This window comes from Mus pahari, chromosome 21 (assembly GCF_900095145.1).
Source record: "Mus pahari chromosome 21, PAHARI_EIJ_v1.1, whole genome shotgun sequence".
In the NCBI taxonomy this organism is placed as follows: domain Eukaryota; kingdom Metazoa; phylum Chordata; class Mammalia; order Rodentia; family Muridae; genus Mus; species Mus pahari.
In genome coordinates this window covers 26846716-26866597 of record NC_034610.1, presented here as the reverse complement: position 1 = coordinate 26866597, position 19882 = coordinate 26846716, and the positions used below count along the sequence as shown (strand labels likewise).

The 19882-nt window shown below is 54.1% G+C and overlaps 1 protein-coding gene across 2 annotated transcripts; it reads left to right on the top strand.

The window, feature by feature from the left end:
* The first annotated feature begins 3857 nt into the window (after nucleotides 1-3857).
* Sik1 (salt inducible kinase 1) lies at nucleotides 3858-15739 on the top strand. 2 transcript variants are annotated; one of them, XM_029533142.1, is made up of 14 exons: nucleotides 3858-3986; nucleotides 6932-7102; nucleotides 7612-7728; nucleotides 10239-10302; nucleotides 10414-10575; nucleotides 10706-10830; nucleotides 10922-11045; nucleotides 11620-11843; nucleotides 12108-12260; nucleotides 12690-12812; nucleotides 12923-13139; nucleotides 13604-13885; nucleotides 14472-14700; nucleotides 15102-15739. In XM_029533142.1, the coding sequence occupies exons 2-14, from the start codon at nucleotides 6947-6949 to the stop codon at nucleotides 15460-15462; spliced, it is 2337 nt and encodes a 778-aa protein (XP_029389002.1). In that variant the 5' UTR covers nucleotides 3858-3986; nucleotides 6932-6946; the 3' UTR covers nucleotides 15463-15739. The 2 variants fall into 2 exon arrangements, with proteins under 2 accessions (XP_029389002.1, XP_021076992.1); XM_021221333.2 differs by lacking the exon at nucleotides 3858-3986 and adding an exon at nucleotides 6224-6320.
* The last annotated feature ends 4143 nt before the right edge of the window (nucleotides 15740-19882 follow it).

Genomic DNA, 19882 nt, shown 5'->3' with positions numbered 1-19882 from the left:
GCGTACAGGTGTTTTTTCTTCCTCTGTGCATATATCTGCACCTCATGTATACAGAGGTCAGGAGAAGGAGTCAGAGTCCCTGGAACTGAGTTGCAGATGGTTGTGAGGTGTCGCATGAACTGCTAGGAACTGACGCTAAGGCCTTCAAAAAGAACATCTCAGAGCTCCCTTAACCACTGGGCCGTCTCTCCAGCCCCTCAGTTGTCTGTCTTTTGAGAACCAATGCCCTGGAAAGATGGTGTGGGTGACATCCAACCCCAGTGCTTCCAGCATCTATCAGTGCTGCCACAGCTGGTACCGCATGAGCCTTTGGGGGCCATCTGATACCAGACTGCCTGGTGCAAATAAAACTCAGGTTGACCTGTCACTTCTCACCTTGACCCTGGCAGGGTGTCACCCTGTGTGTCACCATTTCTTGGCAGTCTGGGGCATGCTCGCTCACATTCATACCCACAGCACCTAGCACAGCTCATATGGATTGTAGAGACGTGTATGTGGTTTCTGTCCGGACTAAAGAAAACAAACCAACAAAGCCAGCTGTGTGCACAGCTGTGGACCCGAGAGGCTGCGAGTGGCCACTAAACATCTGTCATGGGAGTCACAGCGCCCTGTGCAGTCCTGCAGAGAGCCCAGTGGTAAAGCATAAGGCCTGCTCCGGCTCATGCTGGGGCCCGGGGGCTGCTCTCTCCATATCTGTACCAGACAGAGCTTCCCAGACTCTCCCATGAGGACAGTCAGAACGTTGTTCATCTCTGTGCTTGTTGAATGTGTCCTCCTTGTAGTTGTCCTCCCCACACTCGCCCCACTCCCAGGGTCTGAGCTGGGAGACTCAAAGTTCACCTGCTGTCGCTTTAGTCCCCAAATTTCTATGTTGATGGTCTGTGGAGTTGGGGCTTTGGGGAGGTAGTTGGGATATATGCGTTCACAACGGAAGGGCTCCCTGGGGCCTTCAGTGGCTTTATAGGAAGAGGAAGGAAGGTACAGGGGCCTGAGCTGGAGCACCTGCCACCTGCATCAAGTTACGACGACCTTATGATGCAGGAAGAAGGCCCTGGAGGGAAGCCAGCATCCTGCTCTTGGACATTCCAGCCTTCAGAATCATCAGCTCGATAAACCATAAGCCAGCCTCAGCCACCAAAGAAGGCCACAGCAAAGCAGCTCTCTGGGCTCGGGCATTTTGTCACAGTATCAGAAAACAAACCGACACCCCCCAGGTACCTGCTTCCTCTGATTGAACAGCAGAGCTGACATTCATGAACATAGGTCTATTCATCCTGGAGGAGACACCGGGGACTTCAGACATGTCTCCCCAGGGCAGATGAGCAGTCCTAAGGAGGCGTTCCTAAACAAGGCCCCAGACTGACTAGGTTCTGATGGTCCTTTTTGGCCCTTGCTGATCCTATGGACACTAACCTCATCTTGTGCATACCCATCTCCAGTGACCTTACAGGTTTGTAGTACAGGTTGGCCACACAGGCATTCAAAGGCCTCATAGTCCTCAGGTTCAGACCATTGAGCAAGACCATGCTGCAGCAAGTACCCATGATTCTTCATGACGACTGGCAAGGTAGCTCAGTGGCAGAGCACTTGCCTAGAACATGTAAGGGCCCTGAGTTCCCAAAGAGAAAACAAAATTAAGCTTACAACCTTTGTGTATTGCTGGGCCACATGAGACCGTGTGGTCACTGTGAAGTTTCGTATGGAGGTGCTTTTCACTGCTGTCTTAAACACTGTGACCAAAAGTGCACTGGGGAGGGAGGAGTTTATTTTAGCTTTACAGTTCACAGTCCATGATGAAGGGAGGACAGGGCAGAAACTTAAGCAGAGGCTTAAGACTTAAGACTTAAGACTCCCCCGGCTTCCATATACCACTAGGACTTCCTGCCTAGGGGTGGTACCACCCAAAGTGGGCTGGTTCCTCCCACATCAGTTGTCAATCAAGAAAACGCCAAGGGTAATCTGAGGTAAGCATCTTCTCAGTTAAGTTCTCTCTTCCCAGCTGGCTGGCAAGAACTAACCAGCAAAGGAGAGTTCTAAAACAGACAGACAAACAACAACAACAACAGCAACAACAACCCCAAGTGCAGAACTACGATATGACCCAGCCTTACCAACCCAAGCCAGTATAAGGCAGATGTTTTTTGTTATGTCCACGTTTCTAGCTACACTGTTCATGACAGGTAACGTGGGATCAGCCTGGCTACCCACCAGTGGGTGGATAGAACAGGAAAATGTGCTCCATGTACCCAAAGGGACTTCATTCGGCTACAAAGGAAAATGAATTCATGACATTTGCAGCAAAATGGATAGATAGAACTGAGAGCTCTCTTAGGTGTTCATGCCCAGAAAGACAAATACCAAATACCACACATTCTCTCATGTATGCAGCCTAGATTTTAGTTTCTATATGCAAATACACACACACACACACACACACACACACACAGGTATTCAAACTAGAGGGAGGAAATGGTGTCTTCTGGGAAGGTTGGGGGTGGGGAGACGACAATAAGCCAATACCTGAGATTTGAAAGAGGAAGAAAGCCATGTGGAGGGAGGCAGGGGGTGAGGGGAGGAGAGAGAAGGGGAGGAGAGAGAATAAACAAGATGGTGTATAAAACTCTTATGGTGAAGCCTATTACTCTATGTGCTAATGTTAAAAAAAAAAATGAGAAATAAAACTTAAAAGATCCAAAAGCTGAAATCTTAATTAACTAACAATTTTCCCATTACAAACAGGAAGCCCAGTGCTCTGGAATCAGGGTTTGCTGGTCATGGGTAAACACATATCGACTGGCACGTGCACAGATGCTTCTCCATCTGTTTTGTCCTGGGCCACCTCTCCAGAACCCAGACACCTCCCACTTTCGTCTCTAGAATTCCCACTTCTCTCAGTCAGGAGCCAGCTTGCTTTGTTGCTTTGTTGCTCTGATAAGTGGTCCCTGCTGGCTGATCTGGTCACTGTCCTGGGAGGCAGGGGCCCTGCCCAGGCATACTCTAACACAGTGGCATTCTAGGGCGGGTGCCTCTGGGCACGTGGGATGCTGTCAAGGGCAAGGCTAGGCAGCCTTTGGGTGGACTTGCTCACTGAGCTCCTGACCCATGACTGGGGATTCCTCAGTCTTAGGCCTCCTTTCTGCTGTCATCCCAAACCTGGGCTGTGACTCCTGCCTCAGCACACACAGTAGCTTGTCACTGTTCAGAAGTAAGGTGGGCCCAAATAAAGCAAGGTAAGTGACCAGGCTGGGGCAGCCCATTTTCCCTGACCGCTTCAGGAGCCACCACGCAGAAGCTGTGCAAAGCATAAAACCAAGAGAGACTCAGCCAGAAGGGCAAAGGGGCCCTTCAGTACTAAGTGGAGTGGGCCAAGAAAGAAGGGTGCCTTGTTCAACTCTCAGTGATACATGAAGCCACCCCTCTCCTCAGAGGAACACCAAGGTCCTCATGGCTCAGGGTAGCAGCCCCTTTTCTCAGAGCTGGTGCAGAACTCCATGCTCGGTTCGTGTTGATTTAGGTCGGGAAGGTAGGGCCGTGGCACGGCCTGCACAATCATGAACAGCTGAAGGGCTCTGGCCCAGCAGATAGGACTTCCAACCTCATGGTCCAATCAAGAAAACCAGCCTCCAGGACTCCCAGGACGGGTATGATGGGAGACAGAGTGGTTCTCATTTGCCAGCCAGAGTACTATGTCACGAAGCCACCTCCCTGACACAACCCGGTGCTCCCTCCCCTGACCTAGGTGAGGAATCCCTGAGTCATTTGCTCACGTCTCCAGAAGCGCATGCCTGGTGCTCTCTTCCTCCTCAAGTACCAAAACATTACCACAGAACACGACAGAAAACAAGGTGCTGGAAGAAATAGTTTCCAGGGATCAATAACACAGAGCCTCTTGGGGAAGACAGGATTTCAAGAGAGTGCCAGGTACCAGCCCCACTCTCTGCCTCTATGGACACAGCACCCCCTCCTCTAGGATCTGGGAGGATCAGGTATGGTCACTGCTGGCACAGGACAGCTATGGGACGCAGATTCTCAGGATCCGGGTTTGCCTCTGGGACAGCATCCTCCACTGGGTCTGGGCCCTAAGCTCTTTGTGTTGACTTGAGGACATGACCTAGGTCTGGCTGAGGGGAATGTTCTTGGTTTTGGTTTATTGTAGTCATGAGGGAGAGAATAGCCAGAGGCATCTGGAAGGGTCCAGATGGGCATGGCAGAGCAATAGACTGGACCGTGAGAGGAGAGAGAGAAGTGGGGAGCAAGAGGACAAAGACCGAGAGGGGGAAGGGGGAGAGAGAGAGGGAGCGAGCACAAAAGAAGAACCAAGAGGGTCAGTCCATGGCCGAAACGGTTAGCTAGCTTCTATGAGACTGAAGCGGCTGAGAGGAGCCAGGCACTTTAGACGCTGAGAGATACTAATGCACGTGTCAGCCCTGATAGGTTAATGGGCACCTCAGCCATTTGTCCTTTGGAACCTCACACTGATGACGTGTTTGTGAACACTTCAGACCTTTTGGGAAGGCTCTGGCTAGACCGAGGCCAGTGGGTGGACAGGCTGGGAAGGGATGGGGCCCATGAGGTAAGAACAAGGGGTTTTCCTAACCTCTGTGCAGCTTTCCTGGGAACAGCAGCGAGCCGTTCAGATAGGAGAGACTAAATAACTGCCCCAAACCTTGATTTATGTACCTGGGACAAACCGGGGGGGGGGGGGACATGTTGGAAGACTAAGGGGCCCTGAGATGGCTATTGTCCTTGAATGTCCTTCAAAACACACGAACCGGGAAAGGCAGGGCTGGAACAGGTGTGATCCTTGTGGGGGTAATGTACAGTAACAGTAGTACATGGCTGGCCCCCGAGAGCCCTCTCTCAGGCCAGTCTACACCACCCGCCTCTACCCAGGAAGTCTTCCTCCGTTGAGGAGTGAATTCTGATGAATTGTTAATCAATCCACCCGGTGCTAGTTTTTCTCTCACACAGGAAGCCATGAGGAAAAGAGACACAGAAGTTTAGCTCCAAACAGCCACCTTCCTAGCCTTTGGAGAATCGTCTGTCCCCTTTCCCGGCTGCCCTTAAGAACACATCTTACTTTCTGATGAGGTGTGAGGGAACACAAACAGAAGGAGTCACACACATGCCATTTCCACTCTCTCCACACTCCGTCTCCCCTTTAATGGGCCCTGCTTCCGGCATGCACTCTCAGGGTCAGTCCCAAGGTCCCAGCCACTCTGTGTCCTATCTGTTGTCTGGAAGCGGCGACAGACAGGGTGGGCCAATTGGCAGGCAGCAAGCAAATAGGCAAAGTGCCCAGTCCTCCAAGGGCCCCACCTATCAGCCCTGAGTAGCGGCTGGGTCCTTTCGCTGCCCGTGTCTAAAGCACCCGTCCTGTTCAGCTGTCCCAGGACACTGCTGGACCAGAGTGGCGAGTCCTTCAAGGTGGCCCTTGAAGCAGGAGGCTTCGGGAAAATGACACGCGTTTTCTTGCTTTAACTTTCCAACTTGCTGAATATTTAGAGTCTCTCTCTCTCTCTCTCTCTCTCTCTCTCTCTCTCTCTCTCTCTCTCTCTCTCTCTCTAACAAAAGTAAGTGGCGTTCAACTGACCAACTCTTTGCTAGAGCCAGGCATTCTTGAAGCTGGCGGCCGGCTCTCTCAGGGATGAAGTGAGGGTCAAGGGGCAACCGCTGCTGGCTGCACATCGAGTGCCCAGCATAGCAGAGTGATCAGTCTAGGGCCATCAGCCCCAGAGCCCCACGCCGAAAATCCCGCGGCTCTATTCCACCCTGCTGCGTCCGAAGAGGGCACTGAGCACCCACAAGGCACCGTACCCACCATGATGCCCCTGGAAGAGGTCCCAAAGCAGGCTCGGTCTCCCGGTCAGGGGGGAGGGCTACAGCAGTGTCGCCCATGCCCGGCAGGGGGCGCCAGCAGTCTCGGGCGGTTGCTGAGCCGGGCCCCTGACGTCACCGCCCGCGGTCGCCATGGCGACGGCCTCACCGGCGCGCGCGTCAGAGCCTCCAGTCTCTTGGCAACCGCCCGATCTCCGCTCCCCCTCGGCAGGCACCCGGCCGCGCGTCGCTCTGGCGTCAAAACGACGTCAATGGGCTGTGCCTGCCGCGGGGGGGCGGGCCGGGGCGGGGCTTGCGCGGGGCGGGGCCGGGGCGGGGCGGGGCGTTGCCGCGTGCGGCCGGCGGCGGCGGGGCGCTGACATGCGGCGAGGCCCGGGCGGCGGCGGCAGCGTTGGCGGCGGCGGCGCGAACGGAGGGCACCGGAGCAGAGCTAGCAGCCGAGCGGGTGGCGTCCCGGGTCGGGCTCACGGAGGGCGGCGGAGGTGAGCGATGGCGCGGGTTCGGGTCTCCGAGGCCCGCAGGTGCGCGCATGGGGTCGCGGGCAGGACTCCAGCCCGGCGGGCTCCCCATTGTTGCGGGTCGGCGCCCGGAGGCGGGTCTGCGAGCGCCGGGTTGTGGAGCCTGTCCTGAGGAGCGGAGCGTTGGCTCTGGTGGTCGGGAGCGCGGTGAAAGCCCGGGACCGGAGGGTGTCCAGGAGCTGGCTTGGGGTCGACTGCGGGTGGACTGCTGGCGCGCGCGCCCGCCCGCCCGGGACCGGAGGTCGGGGGGCGCGTGCGTGGGGGCTCGCACTGAGGGAACCTGGGATCGAGGGGGCGCGCGCGTGGGGGCGCAGGCTGGGGGTTCGGGGTAGAGGAGTGCGTGCGTGGGGACTTTAGGCGAGGAGACACAGTGTCAAGGAATGAGCGGGTGGGGGTGTGAGCTGCGATCCAGGGTCGGGACCACACTAGGAGCCTGGGGCTGGAGGAACAGAGGGTCGAGGACGCACGCGTGGTGGCCTGGCGGACACAGTTTCAGTGGCCGGGCTTGGCGGGGAAACGGATCGAGACCGAACCGGAGTCGGTCGGTGCTGAGCGCACTCCTCGCTGACCCGCAGGTGCGGCCCGAAGCCATGGTGATCATGTCGGAGTTCAGTGCGGTCCCCTCAGGCACCGGCCAGGGCCAGCAGAAACCTCTCCGGGTGGGCTTTTACGACGTGGAACGGACCCTGGGCAAAGGCAATTTTGCAGTGGTTAAGCTGGCGCGGCACCGAGTCACCAAAACGCAGGTGCGCGCGCGTGTTGTGTGGGGGAACTAAACCAGGGGGTGGATCCAGCCAGGGGTTGGCCCCCTGTGCTGATTCAGTCCTGCAGAGTTGATTGTCACAATTGTAAACGATGACAGTGTTTAGTCTGGTAAAGGGGGAAAAAGCTTTTGTATTATAATTCTACATAATTTGTACAATTACTAGGAAACAGCAAAGATAATAATGACCAGCAACCGTCCCCTCCGAGAGAGAGAGAGAGAGAGAGAGAGAGAGAGAGAGAGAGAGAGAGAGAGAGAGCACCAGAAAAGAGCAGCTCCTTGTAATAAAGCTAGCTGGCAAATACAGGGGCTTTAATTTAACTTCTATCCCTTTAAATAATGTTAGTGGCTTCTTTTAATTTTCCCCCCAACTTCTTGTGACCTCTTGAAGACATCAAATGTTTGAGAAATTCAATTGTCAAAAAAAAAAAAAAGTACAAGTGAGGTTTCTTGAAGGTTTTTCCCCCCTTTTTTTCTTTTTAAAATCTGTAGGTTGCAATAAAAATAATTGACAAGACACGGTTAGATTCTAGCAATTTGGAGAAGATCTACCGGGAGGTCCAGCTCATGAAACTTCTGAACCACCCGAATATCATCAAGCTTTATCAGGTGAGCCGGAGGCCCCTCGCTGCGGGCACATCCATCCTTCCACGTGCCACACCCTGAGCCTTCTTGGGTCCCTGAAGGTAGTCAGTGTTTCTGAGGCTGTGTGGGAAGTGAACCCGGAGTACAAAGTAACCAGGTTGACCTTCACTGGGCTGTGCAGCTTTATTGATTGTTAGTCTCTTGTTCTGGGTTCTACTTGACTTTTGCCTCGTTGGAATTTTATCTAGTATTGTAATGTGTTCCAGTTTTGTATGTGTTGAGGTCCATTGTTGAGCTCCTGTCACTGTGAGGATAGCCATATGTGTCAGGCTTGAGTGACACTGGAAACTTCCGCCTTTGCAGAGGATTGTCCTTTCCCGGGTCTCCTTAGCGTGTCTTTGGGATGCAGTCTCCCAGATGTAGCCGGAGTGCTGAGGGAAGCTGGGGAGATAGATACTTCAGCCCTGTGAACTTGCCATTTAAGCTGGGCTGAGGATACGCCTTACCCTCGTGTCTGTCTTTTGTTTCCTGACGGTCTTCCTCAATCTGCCTTGTGATAACTGGCCACTTCTGCTGCTGTGAAATAGCTCAATGTATAGAGGAGCCAGGCCTCGTGGATGTTGTTTTTGTATCTGCTTGTATTGGTGTGTAAGTCCTGTCAGTGACTCTCAGGATCCTCATGAGCCTGAGGTGACTCCAAGGGACAGTGGGAAAAGCTGTGTTTACGGTTCAGGAGGGGAAAGAACTGTAATTTAAAATTATCCCCGGCCAGTCCTTCTCAGAACAAAGGCAGACAAGTCTCCGGAGTTTGTGTTTGGCCTGTGGTGACAGCTCCCTTCGAATCTCTTAAACACAGAGCCCAGGGCTGTGCACTCGTACATTATTTCAATCTTCATCTCTAAGTTGTACTGGAAGACAGGTTTCCTCCGGGGCAGTGCTTGAGAGAGGGGGCTGGGAGGGGTTAACAACTCCTGTGCTCTGTTTGTGGAGGCCAGTCTGTGCTGTCTTAGCACCTTCTTCCTGCCTTCCACTTGCCCACCAGGTTAGGTAGGCTCTTACCACGAGGGAATGTCACCCGGGTGACGCTCCTGTCTTCAGTGACTCAGCTTTCGGGATTGAGTGGGCTGCTGAAGCCAGCTGGTACTCTGGTCTTGATGCTGGTGTCTAGCATTCATTCAGCTGACCTCTGGCCCCAGAGTCCTGCTGAGGCATCCCGGGCTCTCCTTTAGGTGGGGGTGGGGAGTGTTTGTCTGGTTGCGGCTGTTGAAATAGGGTCTTGCAGTGTAGCTAGCTGCTCTAGCTGGCCCTGGTGCTCTCTGTGTCCGATGGCCTTAGACTTGGGGGCAGTCTCCTGCGGTAGTCTCTGATGACAGATGTCCATCACCACAGTTGGTTTATTTGGGGTCTTAAAAGGTTGAAAGATAGACGCTAAGTCTGTTTTCCTCCTCTTCTTCTGTGTAGAAAAGGCGCGAGCAGAGGTCTTCTACCGCACCACACTGTGCGGAGGGGACAACGGCTGAAATTTTAGTGGAATTGCTACGTTTTTTAATAACACATTTCTTAGTAAAATTTATGACTCAAAAAGAGTCTCTAAAGTATCTTCTAAAGGAATAACAGTATGTCTTAAACATAAAGAAATCTTTCTTCCTGTTGGAATACAATCTCTTTCTCTCCCTGAAATGTTTTCTTTCTTTCTTTGCATTGAGACAATTTCACTACCTAGACTGACTGGGCTAGGATTTGCTATATAGACCAGGCTGGCCTTGAACTTCCGCTAATTTTGCCTCAGCCTCCAGAGTGCTGGGATTACAGGTGTATGCCACCGTACCTGGCTCCCCTGGAATATTTAACCTATGCATATGCACAAGTGTAATTTTGATTTGTTTCAGAACCCCCCCCCCAAAAAAAAAAAAAAAACCAAAAAAAAAAAAGCAAAACCCTGAATCTTTGTTGCTTAGTTTTGGCTTAACTTTTTTTTTTATTTAAGTAACAGAGTTGCCAATCAATGAACGAACTCTGAAAGTGTATGTTGACATTGACCATTGCTGTTGACACATGCCAGTCGCTGCACTGTACAAAGAGCAGTCCCCTGTACCTTACCTGGCAAGGCGGTGCTCTTAAGGGTTAATGTCAGTCGAGCGGGTGGGGGTGGGGTGCTTGTATTGATCACTCAGACTGCTATGGTTTTTGTCCATGGGGCTTCTGAAAGGACCTTCCGGGATTCTAGCACCCGTGGCCCCTGAGCTCCCAGGAGGCAGGCAAGCCAAATGCTTGCCCTGTACAGTCCTGTTAGCGGCTCTGTCCCTTTAAGAGGCGGGGTTGCCAGATGTTGGGCCAGAGGGTCTTCTCCCAAGGTGTTTAAAGTTGCTTCTCCGGGTTGTGGGATTTTTTTCCCCCTCCCTCTCTCCTTCCTTAAAAGATGGAGGCAGTTTCTTGGAGAGAGGTCAAAGGTTGTTTGGGATTCAAGTGCGACTATCACGGCTTCTTTGTGCGCTTTTCTCTTCCACTTAAGTTTTTCCTTTTTGTTGTTTCAGGTTATGGAGACAAAGGATATGCTCTACATTGTCACGGAATTTGCAAAAAATGGAGAAATGTTTGGTGAGTTGAGTTTGTCATAGCTAGCGTGGGTGAAGCCCGCCTTCTCCTGTATGCCCCCCGCCCCCGGAGGCTTGGTGTCTTCTGGTGTGACTGCTTTGTTGTTTCCCTCAGATTATCTGACTTCCAACGGGCACTTGAGTGAAAACGAGGCTAGGCAGAAATTCTGGCAGATTCTGTCAGCGGTGGAGTACTGCCACAACCACCACATCGTCCACCGGGACCTCAAGACGGAGAACCTACTCCTGGACAGCAACATGGACATCAAGCTAGCAGGCAAGAGTGTGTGCCTGGCGGGCGGGCGGGCGGGCGGGCTGGTGGGCAGGCGAGGGGTGGCCCTGTGGGGACGGACGCGAGTGCATACGAGTCCCAAACTGATGCCAGTGCCTCTCCCTTTGCCTCACAGATTTTGGATTTGGGAATTTCTACAAGCCAGGAGAGCCTCTGTCCACGTGGTGTGGGAGCCCCCCATATGCAGCCCCCGAAGTCTTCGAGGGGAAGGAGTACGAGGGTCCCCAGCTGGACGTCTGGGTAGGAGCCCTTTGTGGACCCCGCTGCCTGCCAGCACAGTGCCCGGAGCCGGCAAGCAGGATCCCAACCTGAACTGTCTGGTTATTCACAGAGCCTCGGCGTGGTGCTGTACGTCCTGGTCTGTGGCTCCCTCCCTTTCGACGGGCCCAACTTGCCTACGCTGAGACAGCGGGTACTGGAGGGCCGCTTCCGCATCCCCTTCTTCATGTCTCAAGGTGCGTGCGTGCAGAGCCTTGGGGAAGCTGGGTGGCGGCTTTAGGCAAGAGGTGGTGGGTGGGTCTTGGCAGTGCCTGTCAAGCAAGTCCGCAGTCGAGTCGGGACTCTGGGCTGGGTGATCAGGCTGCAAGAGAAACCCAAGCCACGGGTGCTTTCCAGTGGCCTACTTACAGCCCAGACAGGAACCTCTCCCTACAGTCTGTCTCCTTCCTATAAGCCTGCCTCTGCAGTCCCCCACTAGCCATTGTCCCTTCATCTTTGCAACACCCCCATTGTCGGTTGCAAAGCCAAGATGCCAGCCCCTCACACACACAAGGCTTCCTGTTTTGTAAGTACGACCAGCCTCACGTGTACCACAACAGGAGGTACTTAGGAAGGTGCAGTGTCTTTCTCTGCGTCTGGTCCCCAACATGGTAGCTCTCCTCTGTAGCGGGGGAGACTAAAATGGCAGCTTTGGATTTCTTGACTGTCATATGGGTGGTTTCTGCCTGTGTGATCAGCTCCACTGTGGGAGTAGGAATGAGCCCCCAGGCCCAGTGTCCCGTCCTTAGTGTGAGCCCTTCCCGTTCACAGACTGTGAGACGCTCATCAGACGCATGCTGGTCGTGGACCCCGCTAAGCGCATAACCATAGCCCAGATCCGCCAGCATCGGTGGATGCGGGCCGACCCCATGCTCCTGCAGCAGGAGGACCCTGCCTTCTCCATGCAAGGCTATACCTCCAACCTGGGCGACTACAATGAACAGGTGCTAGGGATCATGCAGGCCCTCGGCATCGACCGGCAGCGGACAATAGAGGTGAGCGAGCTGCGTGCTGCTGCGTGGCGGCCGACTGGCCGTGCCTAGCCCTCACATCCTGGGATGCTGGTGGGATTGTGTTACTCGGGCAAAGCGGGGCCCTTGCCCGTGGAGTTAAAACAGAGCTACAGTCTAGTTTAAGGGCCAACTTGTCTAAGGATATTCTTGACTGCCCGGGAGTCACCTGGAGGAGTCTCACAGGGAAGCCTAGTGGTTAGTGAGGCCGAGCGGGCTCGTTCTGACCCCACCATCCCTGCTCCCTAGTCTCTGCAGAACAGCAGCTACAACCACTTTGCCGCCATTTACTACCTCCTACTTGAGCGCCTCAAAGAGCATCGAAGCGCCCAGCCCACCCGGCCCACCCCTGCACTCCCCAGACAGCCCCAGCTCCGAAGCTCAGACCTCAGCAGTCTGGAGGTAAGGCTGAGCTCCCTCTCAAAGCCCAAGTCCTCCCAGCCCTGTGAAATGCCCCCTCACAGTCCTGTGCTAGGACATGGCACTGATTGTCAGGGCAGTTCCCCGGACCTCACTGCAAGCCTAGTTGTGCTTCAACCACCAGCTGTGGGAAATGGCGGGGCTGTGGGGAGTGGAGTGTTGGCGGAGCTATGGCTGCTCTACTCTGGGCCAGGCCCTGCAGGCTCTTGTTCTTGCATGCATGCATGCATGCGCGCGCATACAGCAGTCACCTGCACATGCATGTGACCTCACAGATGAAGACTGGGCCCCTAGCATCATCAGCTAACATCTGGCTGGCCTCTGTCAGCTTTACATGTAGGACCAGCCAGCTACCACCGGTACCTGACCCTGGAAGTACTCCCTAACAACCCATCCCTCCTCTGGCCTCAGGTTCCTCAAGAAATTCTCCCGTGTGACCCTTTCCGGCCCTCTCTGCTGTGCCCGCAGCCCCAAGCCTTGGCTCAGTCTGTCCTGCAGGGCGAGATAGACTGTGACCTCCATAGCTCACTTCAGGTGTGTGGGTGCTGGTCCTTTGTGGGTTCCCCGCTCTCTCCTGATAGACCACCAGGATCCATTCTTAGGGAGGGCCCCAGAAGTGACGGGCTTTTGTCCCTCCCTTGCAGCCCTTACTGTTCCCCCTGGATACCAACTGCAGTGGAGTGTTCCGGCACCGATCCATCTCCCCGAGCAGTCTGCTGGACACAGCCATCAGCGAGGAGGCCAGGCAGGGTCCTGGCCTGGAGGAGGAACAGGAAGTCCAGGAACCCCTGCCCGGCAGCACAGGCCGGAGGCACACGTTGGCTGAAGTCTCCACCCATTTCTCCCCGCTCAACCCTCCTTGTAAGTCCAGAGACCCAGCATCCAGGGTGAGGGCCAAGACCATTTGAAATGGGCCCTTGGCCTGGCGCCTTCCCTCAGTTAGGGTGTGTGTGTGTGTGTGTGTGTGTGTGTGTGTGTGTGTGTGTGTGTGTGTTTTGAGTGACCCATGGTTCATACTTAGGTGCGCATGTGCTCATCTCACTGGCGGGCCACCCCTTGACTGTCCCAGGCCCTGGAGGACAGGTGTTTTGCCTTGGTCCTCTTCCTGTCCCAGGGTCTGAGCCTTGCTGGGTAGCTTACCATCGGCCCATGCACCTAGGGGTTCATAGCCAGGGCCTCTAGGCTCTGGTGGCCTAGATGAAGCTCAAGGTGGAGAATACCATACCGCAGCTTCCCCTCGCTTTAACAGGCCAAGTGCCTCATCCCTCGGGGGGCTGCATGCTGGGGTGTGAGGTCTCCCGCTCAAGCACCCGGTCTCCCCACAGGCATAATTGTCTCCTCCTCCGCCACGGCGAGTCCCTCGGAAGGGACCAGCTCCGACAGCTGCCTCCCCTTCTCTGCAAGTGAAGGTCCCGCAGGACTTGGCAGTGGCCTGGCCACCCCAGGGCTGCTGGGTACCAGCTCTCCAGTCAGACTGGCCTCGCCCCTCCTGGGATCACAGTCAGCCGCCCCTGTGCTCCGGACTCAGGCGGGGCTGGGCGCAGCCGTCTTACCTCCTGTCAGCTTCCAGGAGGGGCGGAGAGCGTCTGACACCTCTCTCACTCAGGGTAAGGGCCGCTTCTGTGCTTATCTCTCCTGCCCCAGGGAGTGCTGCTGTCCTGGCGGGCCAGCTCTGTCCTTGATGGGAGTTGTGGATGTCTTGTCCCAGCCTGCTCAGGGCCATCCAGTGCCTCAGTTCTAGGCAGCTTGGCGTCCAGGGTGGACTCAGACCTGGTCCTGAGTGCAAGAGACAGGGTCAAGGAGGTGACCTTTACAAAAACAGCCCCGTGCCTGCTTCAGGCTTTTCTATGCCACTCAGGGGCAAGCTACCTGCGAGGCCCTCTATGTCTGTGTCAGTCCAGGTAGCGTCCAGAGCCCGGTGCACCGCACTCTCTCTCCTCCACAGCATCCCTAGACACACCTGTGGGAGGGCACACGGCCCCAGACCTAGAAAGATGACTGATGACGAAGGAGGTGTGGATGTTGGACTCAGGACCTAGCAACTGCCAAGCCAGCCCTGTAGGGAGCCTTGGCCATAGCTGCCCAGTTAGTCTTCCCTTCCCTCCTCCTCAGGGCATGGAAACTCCAGCAGGCCGAAAGCCATCGGCCATAACCAAGGGCCTGCTAAGCCCCTGCCTGCTCTTGTCTCCACAGGGCTGAAGGCCTTCAGGCAGCAGCTGAGGAAAAATGCGAGGACCAAGGGGTTCCTGGGACTGAACAAGATCAAAGGGTTGGCTCGCCAGGTGTGCCAGTCCTCTGTCCGAACTCCCCGGGGAGGGATGAGTACCTTCCACACCCCGGCCCCAAGCTCGGGCCTGCAAGGCTGCACGACCAGCAACCGGGAGGGCAGGAGCCTACTTGAAGAGGTCCTGCACCAGCAGAGGTAGGCCTGACACCATTCCCGTGCTCTTGGCCCTTTCTTTGAAGGAGCCCATGAAACAAGCATTCCCTGTATGCTGAGATGTGCCCTGCCATGTGCTTCCTTAGGGACCTCTATGTCGGGGATAGAGCAAGGAGGGACAGTGGCTAGGCTCAGTAACCTTGAGGGCAGTGGTGACCAAGACTCTCTTGTTGAGCCTGACATCTCTGAGTTGCCACAACAGCCAGGATGTGGGTCAGGATGGCTCAGGGATGTGTCACGTCACACACAGAGCTATGTGAAATCCCATCTACAGCTTTGAGGTGGGTGGGGCCCACCTGGGCAGTGTTGAAACCAGAACACTCGCCGGGCAGAGCCAACCACAAGGGTGACCGACCTCCTCCCTCCCCGTCTCTGTTCTTCAGGCTGCTCCAATTACAGCACCACACTTCTGCCACTGCTGCTTCATCTGGCTGCCAGCAGGGCCCCCAGCTGTCCCCGGTCCCCTACGTGCTTGCTCCCTGTGATGGCCTCCTCGTGTCTGGAATTCCACTGCTGCCAACACCCCTTCTGCAGGCTGGCATGTCCCCCGTGGCATCTGCCGCGCATCTCCTAGATACCCACTTGCACATCAGTGCTGGCCCGGTGGCCCTCCCCACTGGGCCCCTGCCACAGTGCCTCACCAGGCTGTCCCCAGGTTGTGATCCTGCCGGGCTGCCACAGGGGGACTGTGAGATGGAGGACCTGACCTCTGGCCAGCGGGGGACGTTCGTCCTGGTACAGTGAGAGTGGCTCTGGCCCACACACCCCCAACCTCGCCACCTTCCCCCCCGCCATGGCCAATTGACTCTTCCAAGCAATAATTTCAGAGTATGTGAAGATGGTTTCCGGACTCAAAAGCCAAGAACTTTCTAGACGTGAAACAAGCAATACGTTTGGTGTATGGGCTTTTAGGATTTTGTTGTTGTTGTTTTTGTTTTGTTTTTTCCTTGCACTGAGTGACCTCAATGATAAGTAGGGACTGAAATTTTCTGAAGAAAAATAATAATTGAGAGTATGTCACGTGGGCGGGCGGGCGGGAGGGAAGGATAATTTGGGGAGAGAGGCCCTCGAGGCATGATGAGCTGGGGCATCCCTGAAGGGGGCAGCTCGTACTGCTGCTCATGCCTGTGTAGTGGTTGGCTTTGTCTCAGGTTTGGGTTCACAGCTCTCCACTTCTGAAATGCGCATGCTTTAGACAGAAACTGTGAACTTGCTGCTTTCTGTGAGTGTTTCAGGGTAGGCAAGGCTTAGCCCGGGGGAAGGTGGATGGCACACATTCTTGGGGTCCCCGGTCAGCCAGAGGACTGCCTTGTCGTGGCTTAGCTTGAAGGTTTGTAGCTGCTCAAGTCAGTTCACCAGGCTTATTCAGAGGACTGGAAGGGAAAAAGGACCTGCAGGTGGGCACCCCTCACACCGCAAGGAAGCCGAGAAGTTCCTTCCGGCCTCGTACCTCGACTCTGCTGCTAATTATCAGATTTTTACGCATTTCATTATCAGGGTCCTGCTAGAACACCTGACTTGGGGAAACTGCAATACCAAGGGGCTGTGACCAGAGAGACCCAGGCAGCCAATGGGCATCTTGGTTAGGACCACCTTGTCCTTGGCCTGGGACCTTTCCTGGTAAAAGCCTGCCCCCCCCCCCCAAGACCTGGGCTCTGTCTCGCTTGCTTTCCGGGAGGATCATAAGTATAGGTCAGTGTTTGTAAAACTTTTTAAAGCAAATAACTGTACATGTATATAAATAGGAGACAGACTTTACTTATTTTTTTCTATTTTGTATACACTTTTTTGTTCCTGGCTTAAAAAACCTCCCTTCGTCACATTAGGAAGCTGTCCCCATGTTTGTGGTGAGAGGCCTGTGGGCTGCCCACCTCCAGCACAAGGTAGAGGTGTCAGGGAAGAAGCAGCCCCGCCTGACAAGTCTACCTGGGCAGGTAAGGCCCAGGTAACAGCTGTGCCATCCACACACCTCTGGAAGGAACCAGATGTCAACCCTCTGACTCTGTCTATGTCAGGCGTCTTTCCCTCTGCCTCCCAAATCTCACCGCAGCAGTATTAACCTGAGGTCATTAAGGGAGAGGAAAGGAGACAGTTCAAAAGCCAAAGATTGACCGAGTTACCTGAGGCCAGGAAGAGGCAGCACCCAGACCTGATGTCCCAGCGTGGTCCTCCCTGGCGGCCCCGTGGCCCATCCTATACCGCTTACTCTCCAGACAGACGAAGGACCATTCAGAACTGGTGCCCTCCATAGAACAAACCAAAAAGTGTCCCTCCTGCCGACTCGCCTGATGTGTGTGTCAGGGAAGCAAGCACCAAGTTTCCTGGACAGCCAGCCCTCACCTCCCAGAGTTCCTGTCTGGATACCACAGATCAGAGGCCTGAGCACTGCTGTGTGTCAGAAGCAACAAGCACTTTACTTTCTGGCAGTTTTTGTGTCTTCTAGTTGCTATCGACCCTCTGGGGACAGTGACGTCTTGGGTTTTAGTTCTTGGGGTTTTGTTGTTTTGGTTTTTTTGTTGTTTTGGCGTGTGTGCTGTGTTTTTGTAGATCCTCACGGCCCTGGACTGGACTGTAATGGAATCACCTATTTAAAGACACTACGTGATCTCAGATGTATATAAAGGTTTTGTTTTGGTTTTGTTCTTTTTTTTTTTTTTTTTTTTTACTATGATAGAATTGTTTTTCTCATGTTAATGTGAGAGACGTATGCCAAATGATTAGTTGATGTATTTTTTTTTAATTTAATATTTAAATAAAATATTTGGGGGGAAATCTTGACTTACCCTTGGTTCACCTCTGAGAGCCCATTCCTTTGAGACGAGGCCCCAACAGACTAAGCTGTATCCAGGCCTGCCACAGTGGCCTGTGGCCCCAAATCAACAACAGGCATTTCCTGCCTTCCCTCCTTCCAAATGTACTCTGAACCCCTTTACAAGTTCTAGAAGAATTTCACAGGGAAACTCCCCTGATCTGAGTCTTCCCTTCCTTTGGGTAAAGAAAATTATTCCTCATTGCCTTGGAATGGAGCCCAGGATCTCTGCAATGGAGAGGTGCCGTCGCGTAAACTCCACAGAAGATAATGGAACAGTCCTATACCCTCTTTGGGTCTGTCTGTATGCAAAAACTGGTCTCAGATGTTTATACAGAGCCGTTCACAGCAGTCAAGAGGTCAAAGTTGAGGGGCTAGTCCTGTGTCCACGAATGGGCAGAATGTGTTTCCTCTCTATAGTGGGGTACGTCCTGTGTCCACAAATGGGCAGAATGTGTTTCCTCTCTATAGTGGGGTACTCAGCCTTCAACGTAGAAAGCATCGTGGTCTGAGTGAGACCCAGGGGTATGCTCAGTGACAACAGACAGGGGCAATGACTGCTCTCCTACAGGGACCTCAGTAGCATGGTGGCTTAGGGGCAGATCCAGCTTGGGGCCTTCTGGAGGTGAGAGCTGTTAAGACATGCACTTGAATGCCTCTCAACTGTGCGTTCCGAAGCAGGGTGGTTCTCATTTCATGTTGGGTCTGTCATGCCATAATAAAAGTATTGGAGAGAAAAGACCCAGATAATGGGCAAAAGCCAGAAGGAGCGGTGGCTGAGCACAGCGGGCCAGAAACAAGGCCATGCCACTTCAGGTCTGTGAGAACCCAGAATCTTCGCCAGGGCTCTCGAATACGTGAGGGGCATTGTTCCCAGGGGCCAGCCCAGCTCCTCCGGGAGGGGGAAGGTGTGGGGGTGCCTCCTTGGGTTCCAGTGAGCCTTGATGGCCCATGCTGTGTGTTTAAAATGCCTACCACATCTAGGCTAAACCAAGCATCATGGGGGAAACCAAGGCTACACCTCCAGGGAAGTTGGGCAGGCTAGCCCCCAGCCATGCTGCTCCTGTGCTTGGCAGGGATGACAGGGCCACATTGGCAGAGACTCAGGGACAGCTTGACCGAGGCATATGCAGTGCCCTTGTGCTGGGAGAAGCGGCTTACTTCCTGGAAAACTGACCAACTCCAGATTGAGTCTTGTCTCTGGTCCTTCCTGTGCATTTGGTTTTCACATACGTTCTTGCTAAGTAGTCGACTGACAGATGTCACAGCTCCCACCTAGGTGGACCTCTCCTAATGAGGAATGATGCCGTGGTGTCCAAGAAAGACTGGATACGGTCCCTTGGGCGTAGCTCCTTAGGAAGTGGGTGTCAACTGTACTTTCTGCAGCTGCTTTTTCTAGGACTTGGCATGTGCCAGGAGGGTGAGGATGGAGATGATAAAATGTCCCTTGATTCTCTCGTGTTGGAAATCAGAGCCTCTGGAAACTTGTAGAAACTTGGTGGCAAACACACACACACACACACACACACACACACACAACTTCTATCTAGGACTAGTCGATCTCCTTACAACCTTTACCAATCACTCTGAGGAGAGCAGTTATTGTTGCTTCGAAGCCTGTCAAGTCCCTTGCCTGTGGAGAGGTCCCTTCCCAGCCCTGCCCAGAGAATCACTGCCAACATTTTTTGCTCTGCAAACTCCCAGAGAGTTTCACAAGATGTTTACATCAGGGACGTGTTCGTTCCTGTCCTGCAACTAGAGAGGCTTTGACACACCCCTCACCACACAGCTGCACTTGTGAGAGATGGGGTGTCTTGGGGTTCTTTAGATTTCTTCCTCCTGATCCTTCCTTCTGGCCAGGGTCCAGGCATACCCTGGAGCCGTGACCTCTGTGGAGCAAGAGGCTGTTTATGTCCTTGCTAATAGAAGATAGAGCCATGCCCATCAGGCTCAGCACATAGTGTCTCCGTGGCTAAGAATGTGGTCTTTGCAGTCACTGTCACATGCCTGCCTCTGTGTCCTGTGGCACTGGACAGATGACCTGGATGAGCTGAGTATCAGTGTTCTTGTTTGCAGCGTGGTGTACTGAGCCACAGAGTCACATCTTAACACCGTGTGGGTTCTGACTAGTTCATGACACACAGAGATGAGCTGCCGTACAGTCTGCCTGGATGCAGTGAGAGCTAAGCAAACAAGGAGGTGGAATCCCTCAGCATCCCTCAGCAAGGGCAAGACAGGGTACCCTCCTCCACCTCAGGAAGGAGAGCTGTCTCCTGACCACTCACACAGAGGGTGCCAACGCCGACCGCCGACGGAAGGCAGGAGGCTTTACCAAGCAGCCCCTCGGTGCTCCTT

What these genes read in the sequence shown, in the direction of transcription:
- Sik1 (XM_029533142.1), top strand. Translation starts at nt 6,947, where the DNA reads ATGGTGATCATGTCGGAGTTCAGTGCGGTCCCCTCAGGCACCGGCCAG. An exon ending in CAGACCTCAGCAGTCTGGAG is followed by an intron (nt 12,261 to 12,689) that starts GTAAGGCTGAGC and finishes CTCTGGCCTCAG; the next exon opens with GTTCCTCAAGAAATTCTCCC. An exon ending in TGACACCTCTCTCACTCAGG is followed by an intron (nt 13,886 to 14,471) that starts GTAAGGGCCGCT and finishes TTGTCTCCACAG; the next exon opens with GGCTGAAGGCCTTCAGGCAG.